The 12943-nt window shown below is 39.4% G+C and overlaps 1 protein-coding gene across 2 annotated transcripts in view; it reads left to right on the forward strand.

Moving 5' to 3' along the window:
• PDZRN3 (PDZ domain containing ring finger 3) overlaps nt 1–12943 on the forward strand; it is a 140779-nt gene that overhangs the window by 107221 nt on the left and 20615 nt on the right. The window contains exon 1 of one of the 2 annotated variants that reach the window (XM_021286926.2): nt 295–620. The exons of the other annotated variant lie outside the window; for it this stretch is intronic. Coding sequence (XP_021142601.2) covers nt 552–620 — 69 coding nt within the window. The 5' untranslated portion in view covers nt 295–551. Of the gene's footprint in view, nt 1–294; nt 621–12943 lie in introns of those variants that run through there. 2 annotated transcript variants of the gene reach the window in all.

A 12943-nucleotide genomic window follows, 5' to 3' on the forward strand; every position in this document is an offset into this window, starting at 1 on the left:
CACTCATTTCACTGTGACTTACATTTAAACTGTACTTCTAGCCTGCTTAAATATGTTAAAAATTATCCTGAGGGACCACAGTAAAATGTAGTCATGTTTATTTGTAATTGCTACAAAATGGTTTACAAAATTGTTAGTGTCTTTTATTATGCCTGCTACTGAAGCACTTGCCTGTTAATTAGAGAAATTTCAGCTGTCATAGCTGGCAATTATAGCTTCTGTATCACTGTCTGTTATGAATAGTCAATGAGAGCTGATTAATATGCATGAGCAGCAGTATATAGCGTGTGCAGCGGAGCAGGGTGCTGCGGCGCCGCGGCAGAGGGAGCGCTGAGCGCTGCCGGGGACGGAGGGCGAGCACGGAGGATCGGAGCAGGATCGGAGCAGGATCGGAGCAGGATCGCTCCGCAGCACCCCGGGCGATTCACCGGGAGCTGCTGGGGTCCAGCCAGCCCGCCTGGGGGTTCCGGGGCTGTCTGCATGCTTGTGAACAGAGACTGCTGGGGCTGCTCTGCTCAACAGGGAAGATTATTTCTGCCGCTTATTTAAACATGGGATGCAGTTTGTGCACTCTACAGAAGCAAGAAGAACAGTACAAGTTACTGTATGAAGTTTGTCAGGTAAAGAATTAGATTTCATTTCTAAAAGCAGATGATCTCTTTTAGGCTTGTGACCACTGTTAACAACAGGGAAATTGGAGTGCCAAAAACTGCTTATACAAGTGGAAATGAAAGAAGGTTTGCCTTTTTTGATATGTGCATGATAATTATTGTGTTGTTATGATGTACCTTCCCATTCACACTTGCAGAACATAAATATTTAAATATGTATATTATTACACATCAACCTTTTTACAAAACTTCACATCACAAAACAGGACTCTTGTTAATTTCTGCAGTATGTATTAGGTGAAATTTCTTGACAAGGATCATGGCTTGGACACACACTCTTTGAACACGTTTGGAAAGACAGCAAGGAAGGTTTTGAATCTGTTTACAAGCACACACAGACACTTGTGTCTGTGCAATGCATTCATTCTGTGCTCAGTCTGGTCTTTAAGTGCCTGTTCCTGTCAATGTAACTTTATGGGTAGTTCTTGTAGTTTTTGTATAGAAATGCCAGCTAGCAAACAGTTAGATTTGACACCATATTAAAACTACTACTCTACTTATCTTTATAGGTCAAATTATTCCTATTAGGCATCGAATAAGTTTTCTAAAAATGTGATAACACACTAACTTCTATTACAAAAATGGTGGTTTCTGTGTTTCTGCTTTTCCTTCAGTCTGTATTATCTCCCCCTCTGAAATTTCTCACTCTGTCACATCCAAAGTACAGTCTGGGCCAAAATAGCATGATGGAACCGTGCAAAGCGATGGCCAGGTGTTGAGGGACACACTCCTACTAATCTCTTTTCAAATAATCACAGGCAGAAAGCTTATGGTTAACCTCTACTAAACGTGAAGCAGGTTGTCTGTACAAACTCTTCAGATAAACAGAAACTACCCAGATCCCTCCAGCTGTACTTTACCAATTTGCTGTTCAGAGTAAGTGTCAATTACCGCAGTGACAGGAGCGTGGGGACGTTCCCGGCACTGCTGTGCTCAGCGCTCGCCGGCAGAGGGGACGGCTCGGCGGGGGAGGAAATCCTGGCTCCTCGCTGCCTCCCCACCTGATGTCACTGACAGCAAAGGGAATAAAATATGTGGCTTGTGTGTTATGCTCGTAGGGAAGGGATTAAATTTTAAACACATAGTTTTGATCTGGTTCTCGCTCACTCACCCAAAGGACACTGATGCTTTGTGGAAGGAAGAAAAAAAAACTTGTGAGAGCAAATAGGAAGACATGTGTACTGTCATTTCTATTTATACTAACTCACTTCCACTTGCTAAGTCACTATGCATGTGATGGTGGGAAGAATTTTAGAGAGAGGTAATCAGATTTCTCGGACACTATTCTGTACTCAGAACTAGTTTCAGATGCTGCCTGCAGCAGCAGACCTGGTGCCAGGTATTGTTTGTGTGAATCCTCCGTTCAGATCAAGCAGTGGCTGTGGAAATAGTCACTTATCCTCCAAGGTTGCCAAAGTTTCTCGCAGTCAGGGTTTGAGGACAATCAGTGAATCACATTCAGAAGCACAACAACCAGAACAAACTGAAACAGCAACAAATTATGAATATTTTGATTGTTTAGGAAGTTCGCACATTTTTTGTTGTGAAATGAAGGTGGCAGAGAATCTTTGCAAGTTACTGACATCTAACAGATGCAGGACAACATTCTTTAAATGCATGTCCTTAAAATCAGTCACAGGAACCGTCCCACTGATATCTGAGATGACTGAACTATCTGGTGCTGGCTGTAGGTGCAGATGCCCAGCAGTAGTTTGGATTTAGAAGTCAACCTGCAAAAATTGCTGCAATCTACCCTTTTTTCAGTGATGTGTGGAGCACAGTGGACAGCACCTGTGATTAACTCCAAGCATGGAAGTCCTTTGCAAAACGTGGTTGGAATAGCCTCAGCTTCCACAAAAGCGAGAGGTGCATATAATCCTATAAAACTGAATCTCTAACATAGCAAAACCTGCATTATTTAAGAGCATAATCCCTGATTATTCCAGAATATAAATTATTGTGCAAAATTATTTTAACAGGGTACTACTTTGATTTCTCTGTTTCACAAGACAAGTGGGAGGGAATTCTATAGCTCAGCAAGTACATTCAGATAATTAAATGTCACTATACCTATAAAAATGCATCCTCATATAAATTAAGAGCAATCAGTGAAAATTTAACCATGAGGGAGATTAAGAATTATTTTCATTTAAAGTAACAAGATATAAAAGACTAAAGTTTCAAAATATGCTAGCAGTAGCAAATACCTCTTACAGTGGTTTTATTTTGGATCATCCATGGAACCCTAATATCATGTGATAAGATGACATTGCCATTCCTAAGATAACTAATAAGAAGCTCTTTTAAAGTTCAAGTTAGACAAAATTTGCATAACTTGGGTTTAGGAAATATGGAGCATTGTTACTTATAAATCCCCTTAGCCTTATTTCTTAAAAGTTCATGACTCTCAGATGTAGGAATTCAGAAAACATTTGCAAGAATTAAGAATAGTACATAGCTGCACTTTCTCTATTAGGCCAAGAGCTTTAGTGTGGCTGGGAAATCAATGCTTCAATAAATTGCAATTCCAGAAGGTCCGGTACGTCTGGCTCCGTAAGTCCTCATAACAGAGAGCACAAAGAGGATCAAATATACCAGGGCTCAGGCTTTATCCCTTCCTCATCCATAGATAATTCAAAGAGATCCTCTTCATTAAGGGCTTTGGCACATTGCCTACAATTTCTTTTTGGGCCGCTGTGAGCTTAATGATGCAGAACAATGGTCTTCCCTCTTGTTGAACACATACCTTATTGTACCTTTAATCACATAATAAAAACTAAATTAAGACACCTCATCATTAAAGTCTATTGTAGCCATGCATATCAATGCTTTGTATTATAAATACAAAGGGGACTGTGGCAGCTTGAAATCTCGATGCAGAACAGCATCACTGACAATAAACGCGCTTGTGGCAGCAACATGATGTGTATAATATCTTAGATATGTCCTGAGATTTACTTCCCAGTTGCATAGAGCATGTGAAATGAAGTAATTATATCCTATTAGATTTTCATTTTCTAGTAAATGGAAATATTCTTAAGAATATTTTTATGGTTATGAAAATGGAGAGAGAAAGGAAAAGAAAGAAAACCAGAAAATTGGGAGGGTGTTTCAGGCCAGTTTTCTAGTTGGCTTTTCTCAATGTCGTCAGCTCCTATACAAACAATAACAGAAATAAAGGCTTTTCCCTTTGTAGGAAAATTCCTGAGGCACCAAAAAGTAATCTCCATTGAAGGAAACCTAAAGAAAACTGAGTGACCTGAGATAGAGCTTTTGAATTTGTAAAATAGAAAAAAAAGATTAGGACCTCAATTTAAGAAACTTTCAGAGTACGTATTTCACTCTAAGCACAAGTTTCCATACAGTTTGGGAGGTCGGCACACAGTGAAATCATATCCTAAACAGACAATATTTCCAAAGATAAGAACATGGTTTTAAATCACAGATGACTTTAAACTGGATGGGCACTGCTCAAAGCTGTTCCTTGGGATTCAAGATGATGAGTTCATCCAGTTCTCACGGTAGGAGGATATCATAACAACAACCCACCAAAGCCGGCACTTCCAGCTGAGGAATCGTGCAATAAGCGAGCATGGAGACTGACCCCTTCCTGCAGGCCGGCCCTCCAAAGTAAGGATGGAAACGCTGGCAGGAAATAAGCTCACGTTGCCACTGCCCTTGCTTCAGATGATCTGAGGTCAGAAGATTTCTGCTTCCATGATTGTTGATCTGGCACCTACCACAAATACTAAAGTTCATATATAAATAAACAGTTGGTGTAGTGACCTTTTAGTGTTTTAGTAACTTGAAAGTCCCGTTCACATGCTCGTGGCCCAGCACGTCCCAGAGACAAGTAAAAATGACAGCGTTGGTAAAAACAATGGTGGACAAGCTGGAATTGTCTTTTAAACTAGACTAAGACAGGATGCGGCCAAGGTTGTATGAGCACCAAGGTCAGCGTACAAATTGCTGTGCTAATGAGCAGACAGTAGTGACGAGGAACTAACCAATCCTGTATTGCTTTGGCAACTTCCAGCAGCATCACTTTTGAGGAGGCTGTTGGAGACTGTTCCTTCAGCAGGACTCACACGCAATCCGGCTGCACTGAGCTGATCACTGAAACAGTTCCCTTCACCATTAGAATTCCATTCACATGTTTAGACTTGCAAAAATTAGACTAAGTTAATCAGTCATTAAGAAAACCTGATTCAGGGAAACAGTCTAACTAGACTTGAACCTACTGAGCAATGATGTTATCTTAAATCAGGGTTAGAATGAAGCTTGCCAAAATAAACATTATGGTAAAAAAAATATTCCTAATCAAAACTGTAAGATTTGGTGAACAAAAATAATTGTCTCTGTACATATGCTTTTCACACCCTCAAATTTAATTGGGCAGGCAGAGAATTAGTTAGTCTACATTTCAGTAGTTTTCCATGTTAAGACCGAACTGGTTGTGCCAATTATAGTAAATTGATCTACCTGAAATACACTGTATGGCTTCAAATGCTCTGTACATACACTCTCTGTGCTGCAGCTGAAATTAAGAATAGCATTGAAGTCATATTCTGTCACTTCACTACCATTAAACTTGACCTCAATAACAGTGGTGAACCTACCACACTTATTTCAAAGTAGGCATGTGTTTGCTTAAACAAGATGTTAATTCCGAGGGCTTTGTTCTAGACAGGGTTTCCTACTGCTGAATTAGTTCAGCTGTAGAAAAACTCTGCTTGGCAGACTGGAGGCTCATAATCTTCAGAAAACTGCCCTTTAATGATCATGGCGCCTGTCTGTGGCTCAGAAGTCCCCTTTCTTAATTAGACATTTACCAGAAACTGGCAACTGAAATTTTCCTCTTCACTTGACGATAAATAATGCAATGCCTCTGTTAGGATTTCTCTGGAAGATACTTTTTATTGCATGTTAGAGGAATATTTTCATCAATAAAGAACCTTAGATAAGATGTGATATGAAATAAACAAAATGCCTAATGGTCACCTGTGATATAAATGGGTAATTTGACTTACTGTACACCTGAAATATCTTACTGTTTGCTTCATAATCTTTCTAAAAATCAGTGTTTTTCTTCTTTAAATGAGCAGATTAAAGGCTTAACCATACCCATAGCTTTATTTGGATTTTTTTTAAGTGATAAATGATTGAAAAGATGAGTTTTGTAATGCTTTACACTTATACATCTGTTTAATGCTATGAAGCAGGTGGCAAGAAGTCACAAGGGAGAAGGCACTAGGGACAATCACTCTGTGCTTTACTGTCACATGTCAGACATGGGCTGGGAAAAAGGAAACATATGGAGCAATGAAAAAGTGCAGATCTAATAAATGTGTTTTGCTGTGTTCATTAATAACGAAACAAAAGGTCAGGCTTCACTTTCACTAGGACAGGACAACTCTACATTTTTCTTTACGCTGGGATGGTTCCTTGCAGAGACTCAAGGGGTAAATATGAGCAGATCTACCTAGAACCCAGTAGCCAGTTAGGAATTTGACAGGAGGGTGGCAGAATAAATAACATAAAATATGCATAAACGTTGAACAAGACTACAATATTCACTACTTTAAACGGTGACTATTGAAGAAATCCTTCTTCTTAATACTGTCTATCTTCAGGTAAAAAGCTACAGACCACAATCTAAAAAGAAAAACAGTAAGCATCGTGGCAGTGTTTTCTTACTTCTGTCACTCCAGTGATAATTCTGGAGGTGGGCATGTTGTAGGTGATTGGACACACTGTCCACTGCCACAGGAACCGGGCACTTCGTTCCATTTCTGATTGCTGAAATTTCTTCTGGCTTTCCATTGAGACACCACTTTAGCTGCATTCGGTAGCAGTCCATTTCTCAAACAGTACCATCAGACTCCTTGGGGACACTTGAGAAATAAAGTGCTTCACAGAAATAGTAATCATACAATCAGACTATAACCATATTTGGTTTATGCATTTTCATGGATCATGTGCATTTACACTGAATTAGTTCCTACAGTATCATTTTAGAAAAAGTGAACATTGATATTTTGAAAAAATCATAGCTGATAAGAAAGCCTTTTTAATTTGGCGGAGTTGCTTTCAGAGTGCAACAGAAGCTCTAGTACCTGACCTGACAGTATCTGTGTAACTGCCATGGATTTTAGCCAAAGAAGGAAAATGAACATGTTCGTATCAATAGCACAATGAGAATTCTGGGCTGTGGTCAAGTGCCATGGACTAGAAGGGTAGAGTGAGGTGGTGGTGGGATTTCTACCTACACAACTTCTGAGGTTTGTGTTCTTCAGCTGAGAACAGTGCTTTCTGGAAGCAGATGGCCCAGGATTACAATGCCTACTCTGTGAGCAGCTACTGGAGGAGCAGACCCTCCTCTTAACGAACCCAGTTGGGTCTGCCGCCACTGCTGGGTTCCCAGGGAGCAGCACTGGCTGGTTTTTGCATCTTTTCTTGGCAGCAGCTTGAATCCCCTTAAATCCAGATTTCTTCAGAGCGATCCACAATTGCTCTTTCCACAACTTGCATTAGAGATACTTGTGGAAGAGGGGAGGGCAGTGGGAGGATGGACTCAAAAGCTGCAAATGAAGAGCAACAGTGCAGAAACGGGTGTGTCACACAGCGTCCTGGAGATCCGTGTTCAGGTTTCAGTTGTGGCGTGTCCCAGTGACCTTGGGTAGATTACTGACATGTTCTGGGTTTCATCTTCTCACCTGTACAATATACTCCCTTTTGTCTTTTTGCTCAGAGCAGTCTTGTTCTGCGTTTGCATGGTCTGATATGCTACTAAAATAATATTTTAAGGCCTGATCTATACATCAACTTGTACTACTCTGATTTTAATTGAGGTATGGTATAAATATTGCTAGACTGTCAAGTATTTGAGCTGTAGGTGCTGGAAGGGAATAGCAGGAGGAAAGTCCCTCTCAGTATTTCTTACTCTCACAGCATTCTCAGAGCACCCTCTGCATGGCACTGCTGGAGAAGGGTGGCTGCTCTACAGGGACTTTGGCCTCAATCACTACAAGCATTCATTTCTTATGTCAGTTTAATTTAGTCTAAATCCATGTAAGATTACACCCTCAACTAAACAGATTAATCTTTTTATGCTATTTACTATCATTATGTATTATACTTGTCATCACATGAAATAAATGAAACATCATCAGTATGGCAACACCTCTCTTGATTGCAATTATGTGCTAGAATGATAAAAGGAGAGACAACTCTTAGACACCTGCCTGCACGGGGAGCTCTTGTTACAAGGTTCTGTATGTTAAATATAAAACTAGAAATACACAGCTTTTTGAAAAGCAAATTATCATTCATTTAAAAAAAAAATGTATTTTTTTGTAATTTGCTGTACTAGCCAAATACACAGACACAGGGTTTGCCTCTTGGGAAGAGCACGCTGGAGAAGGGCACGAGGATTTCGGTGTCACGGCACAGGCAGCCTACAGCACAGAGCTGTACGGGGCAAATCCAGAGGATGAGAGAAAGTGGGGAATTGCACTTGCTAAATTCTGCTCATTAGTAATTCATGATTATTTATGTCTGTCATTTGTACCTCACTCATAAGTATAATTGATTGACTCCCTCTGGGTCACGCTACTGAAAAGGCAGAGTCATTCCAAAGGGACGGCCTGTAAACTGCTGTCTGTGCTTTATATGGACCAGGGTCATAAAGCCATGAACAGATACACAAAAGCTCACTTTTTTAATGCTGACAAATTAAAAAAAAATAATATTTCTACCCTCATACGAATTCATTTAACATGATGAATGTATATTTAAAAAAAAGAGCTCCAAGTAAACTTTACTTATAGAGCAATTACAAGAGTCTCAGAAGCCCCAACATTAGTCTAAATCTGTTTTCATTGAAGCAACTGATAAAATTCCCCAGTGGTTTTATTTTGAGTCGTGACACATCGGAGCAGAGTCTGAGAATCCAACCAAAAAAAAAGCAGGCCCAGTTTAGTATGCTATATACAGTACTAGCGCTGCCTTGTTCATACGTAAATGTGCTAATTACTAGCAGAATAAAAATTCCTTTATTTCAAGGGCCTTTCTCCCAAGATTTTCCATTTGGAAGTCAACGGTTTAGAGAACAAATGTATTCTGTACTCTTAAGTAAAGAATTTTTCTTTGGTCTTAACTATTTTGTCATGGACGGCTCACAAGGCAGAAGGGAAATGCACACACATGGAAACAGTCTATTACTAAACAATATAATTCTGGTTTTTTGAAAAAGAGAGAGACTGTCCATATGAGGGAAATAAAAGAGGGATTAGGTGGAGCTGGGAGAAGAATTAACCTATATTTCGAACCTTCTTTCTCCAATTCCTGAGGAAAAGGGGGTTTATAAAATAGGCTTTTTGCTGCTCTGGTTTCTATGAAAATCTTTAAAGTTCTGCTGCTTTTTTCTTAATATGCAGACTTCTTAAGAACTTGCTAAAGAAGTGAATCAGACCATAAAGAGCGTTATAAATGGAGCGCAGACATCTGAAGTCTAACAGAACCAGCATTTTTATAGTGCACTTCCCAAGGATTTGCATGAATTTCTACAAAGAAAAGCTGCTTACTCATTCTTAAGCAAAAAAGTTTTTTCTCTCTGACATTTGTGAAGCACAGGAGAACCAACAAGCTGTACAATGCATACAAATGGTTACCATTCATGACGTTAAACCCAGATAAATCAGTCTAACTTGATGGATGGAAAAATACTTTTCTTTTACAGAAACCTTTTGAGTTTCTGTTGTATACCACTAACACCCAAAAACCAGTGTTACACACTACTGAAACAAAAATAAAGTACAAAATAATTGTAACTACACACAGTAAACTCTATGCACAGGAATTTGCTGGCTTTCTCAACCTTTAAGTTAACCACGTCTGCCAATGTCCAGAGTTACTTCATCTATACTATTACAAATGATGTTTGCACATCCCTGATGAATGCAGAAATCCTCACCTACATTCTCTGAGTGTCCTGCCTGCTCTTCTGCAAACCTTCCTAGCACAGCCCTGGCCTGTTGCCCTGGCATCGGCCCTGCAGGGCTCCTGGGGCTCGTGTGCGTGTCCCCCCTTGGGGCTGCAAGTGGGAAACTGGGAACGTCTTGCTTGTGTAAATAACCCAGATGTGTAAATTCTTGCAATGAAAGGAAAAGAGAAAGAACAAATACTGGGTTTTCTATAGGCATTGTATCAGAGGGAAGAGAAAATAAGTATTGGTGTTAACCGGAGGAAATTTTCTCTGTGTAAACAACTGGCACATTCTGATAGACATGAAAGCTCCTGATTTGTGTCTGATATCAGCAAAGTGGCAATTAGTCTTCTCTACCCACTCAGAAAAACAAAACATGTAAATAGATTATCTTGCTAAATAATTAAACAGCAGCTACTGATACAATGACATTTATGCAATAGCACAACTGTGTACTATCCTATCAATGTATCTTCCTAAAACAAAAATAATAATGTATTTTCTAGTAACAGAGTACAATTTTGTCGTCTCAGTCGTGGCTGCAAGTCCTGTTGACTTGCACAGGGTCCATCCTTGTCCTCGCAGTGTGGAAGCTGGAGGATCTGGCCCCAAATCAGCATGTGAACAGTGGCAGTTGGCTCAGGAATTGCTGGAGGATAACAAACCTCTCAGCAGAATAATTGTTAAAGTAGAAGCACATACGTATGGTATAAAAAAAAGGTGAGAAAATCTGTCTTCACAAAAGGTATTTCTCTGTGACACATAGCCAGACTTAATGGAGGAAGAAGATTTCAACAGGAGGGATGCTGACCACCTCTCAGAGCTCTGACAGAGAGAGAAGCTGTTGTAAATCCAATACCTTACACACTTGCAGCACTGTAAAATTACATGGACAGCCATGTCCTAGCTAGGGAGTGCAAATTCTTCACGAGCCTGTTTTTCTTCCTTTTTTCCTTGTTGATTTGCCCATCACTGATACGTTTTCTCTCCCTCTCTAGTAGCTGTGTGTAGCGTCCTATAACATATATGCATCCAATAGCAGATGATGCAGGTTCATACTATGTTGCAGCTGACAAGCTACTTAATAATTAGTTACCAAAAGCAAGAGTGATTTGAAAACAGCCTCAAGAATGCCCTTGGCACTTAGCAAGCCTACACCCACCACATGCTACGGCCCATTTTTACTCTTTTATCTCCAAGCTAGTGCTCAAACTTTTCCATCCTTTTTCACAGCTCTCAGAAGTTTGATATCAAATCTGGTCACATTGTATTTGTTGCTTTCACATCTTCTGCCATGGGCTATTCTGCAGCAGTTTCACCTGATGTTTATGGCTCAACAGTGAAGTTCACCTGCAGCTTCCATTTTCAGCCAGATACAGCATATACTACCATCTCTTTTTTTTATTTTCTTATTGATTCTTGATTATTTTTCTCACCATTTACTTCTTGGAAATAGGAATTAATGAAAGCCCCATGGCTAAAATGAGAGTTTAAGACCTTATTTATTTGTTTGGTGAGACCCTCCATTTGGATTTGTCACAGCCCCCCCTGTTATACCTTGTTCCATCATCTCTCTTTTTCTCAATTACAACTATACATCACATTTTACCTGAGTGACCATGGCACCCTTTTCCTTTCCACTGTCAGAGTCTGGCCATGCCTGTTGAATACTGATGGCACACTTGGCTTCTTAACATCTTGCTTTGCTATTGGACGCATCTCTGTTTCAGTCAGAGCCTGAACTAAGGCATTGCAAAGGAAGATCTCCCAGTGACTTCAATAAGCATCAAAACACCCTCAAGTGACTATTTTATTTGCCTTTCAAGTACTAAAAGAAAACTTGTAGGAGACACTGACTCCCAAAACAGGATTATGCAGTGTTTATCTATAGAATTCTTGCTGCATTTACAATGTAGATTTTAAGTAGTGTGCTCTGCGCAGCCTGCTTCTGTGCAAAAAAGTATAACATAAGTGTATATTATAAAATACTATCAATTAAAATACTATAAATACTATTCTATTTCATAATCATTACATAATTTCTATTAAAAAACTCAAGCATCCCTTTCTTATATACTGTATGGTGTTAATTCAGAGTAGTTACCTCTATGTGTCATGCAGTTGCTATGCCCACTCTCTGGCTCCACCACAAATTTCATCAAGGTCCATTTAGTTCAGTTTAACCACAGCTTTCTCCATATTCAATACATTTCCAATGCAAAGAAGGTCCAAAAGCTACGCATTTCAACATTTTAGACAAGTTAATTTATCCATCTTTTGTGCCATGAAAGATCTCATTGTCTCCGTCACTTGGTATGTAAGGTTCTTAAGAAATTATGCGTATTTGTAGTTTTTGGCAGTCTTCTGAAGCATTCATATGCATGGATTTTTTTTTTCTTCTGTGTTATTTCAAATGTCACTATTTATAAGGAAGAATTTTGCTAAACACAATTCAGCAGCATTAGGACTAAAGTCTATGATTATAGAGCCACTCTAAAAAATATATATAAATGAAACCATACAAAAATATTTATTGGCTTTTAAGCACTGGGAATAACTGTTTGTCAATTGCGATCAATATTCCAGATAGAAACTAAACATCTTAATCAAAACCATTTATTTGCTGAAGTTTCAGAAGGGCTCAAGATTAGCCACAAGTGCTAATTCTATACAGATACCAGAAATGAGGCCATTGAGTTCATCCCTGTCTATTTTTAATTTGCGTTATTTTTGTGCTACTAAAAATAAAATACCAATACTTGCTACTTTTTTCAGAAAAAAAAAGGCTCTGTTTTACATAAGCAAACTTGAAAATTACAGTTTTTCATTATTGAAATGTTGTAGCATTCTTGTCCTCATGTCCCTACAACAGAAGATGGCATTACTGATGTGTTGGGATGGGAAATAGTAAAATAAAAAATAAATACAAACTATTCACTGCTCGTTATTTACCACATAATGTGGCAGTTACCTCAGGTTCTTTAGGGGGCCAGGTGCAGACAGTATGATTTCCCTGCTGTAAATCACTTTAAAGTGTATTTTGGCATCATTGCATATTCTTCCATCATTCCTCATGCAGAATCTAAACAGTTCCCAGTGATAACTCTCTGCAACCCAGTAACTCTTCCTGTGTTAGTGCAGTTCTGCAGGCAGCTGATCAGTCCCAGCGCACCCGCTGGCCAGGAGTGCCGGTCCAAAGAGAAACCTGCAGAGCTGAACAGGTTCCACCCACTCTGAGCTCAGGAATCCGTCTCTTGTAAGAAATGCACAGACTGACCCTGAAACC

Source organism: Columba livia, chromosome 10, assembly GCF_036013475.1.
Source record: "Columba livia isolate bColLiv1 breed racing homer chromosome 10, bColLiv1.pat.W.v2, whole genome shotgun sequence".
Lineage (NCBI taxonomy): Eukaryota > Metazoa > Chordata > Aves > Columbiformes > Columbidae > Columba > Columba livia.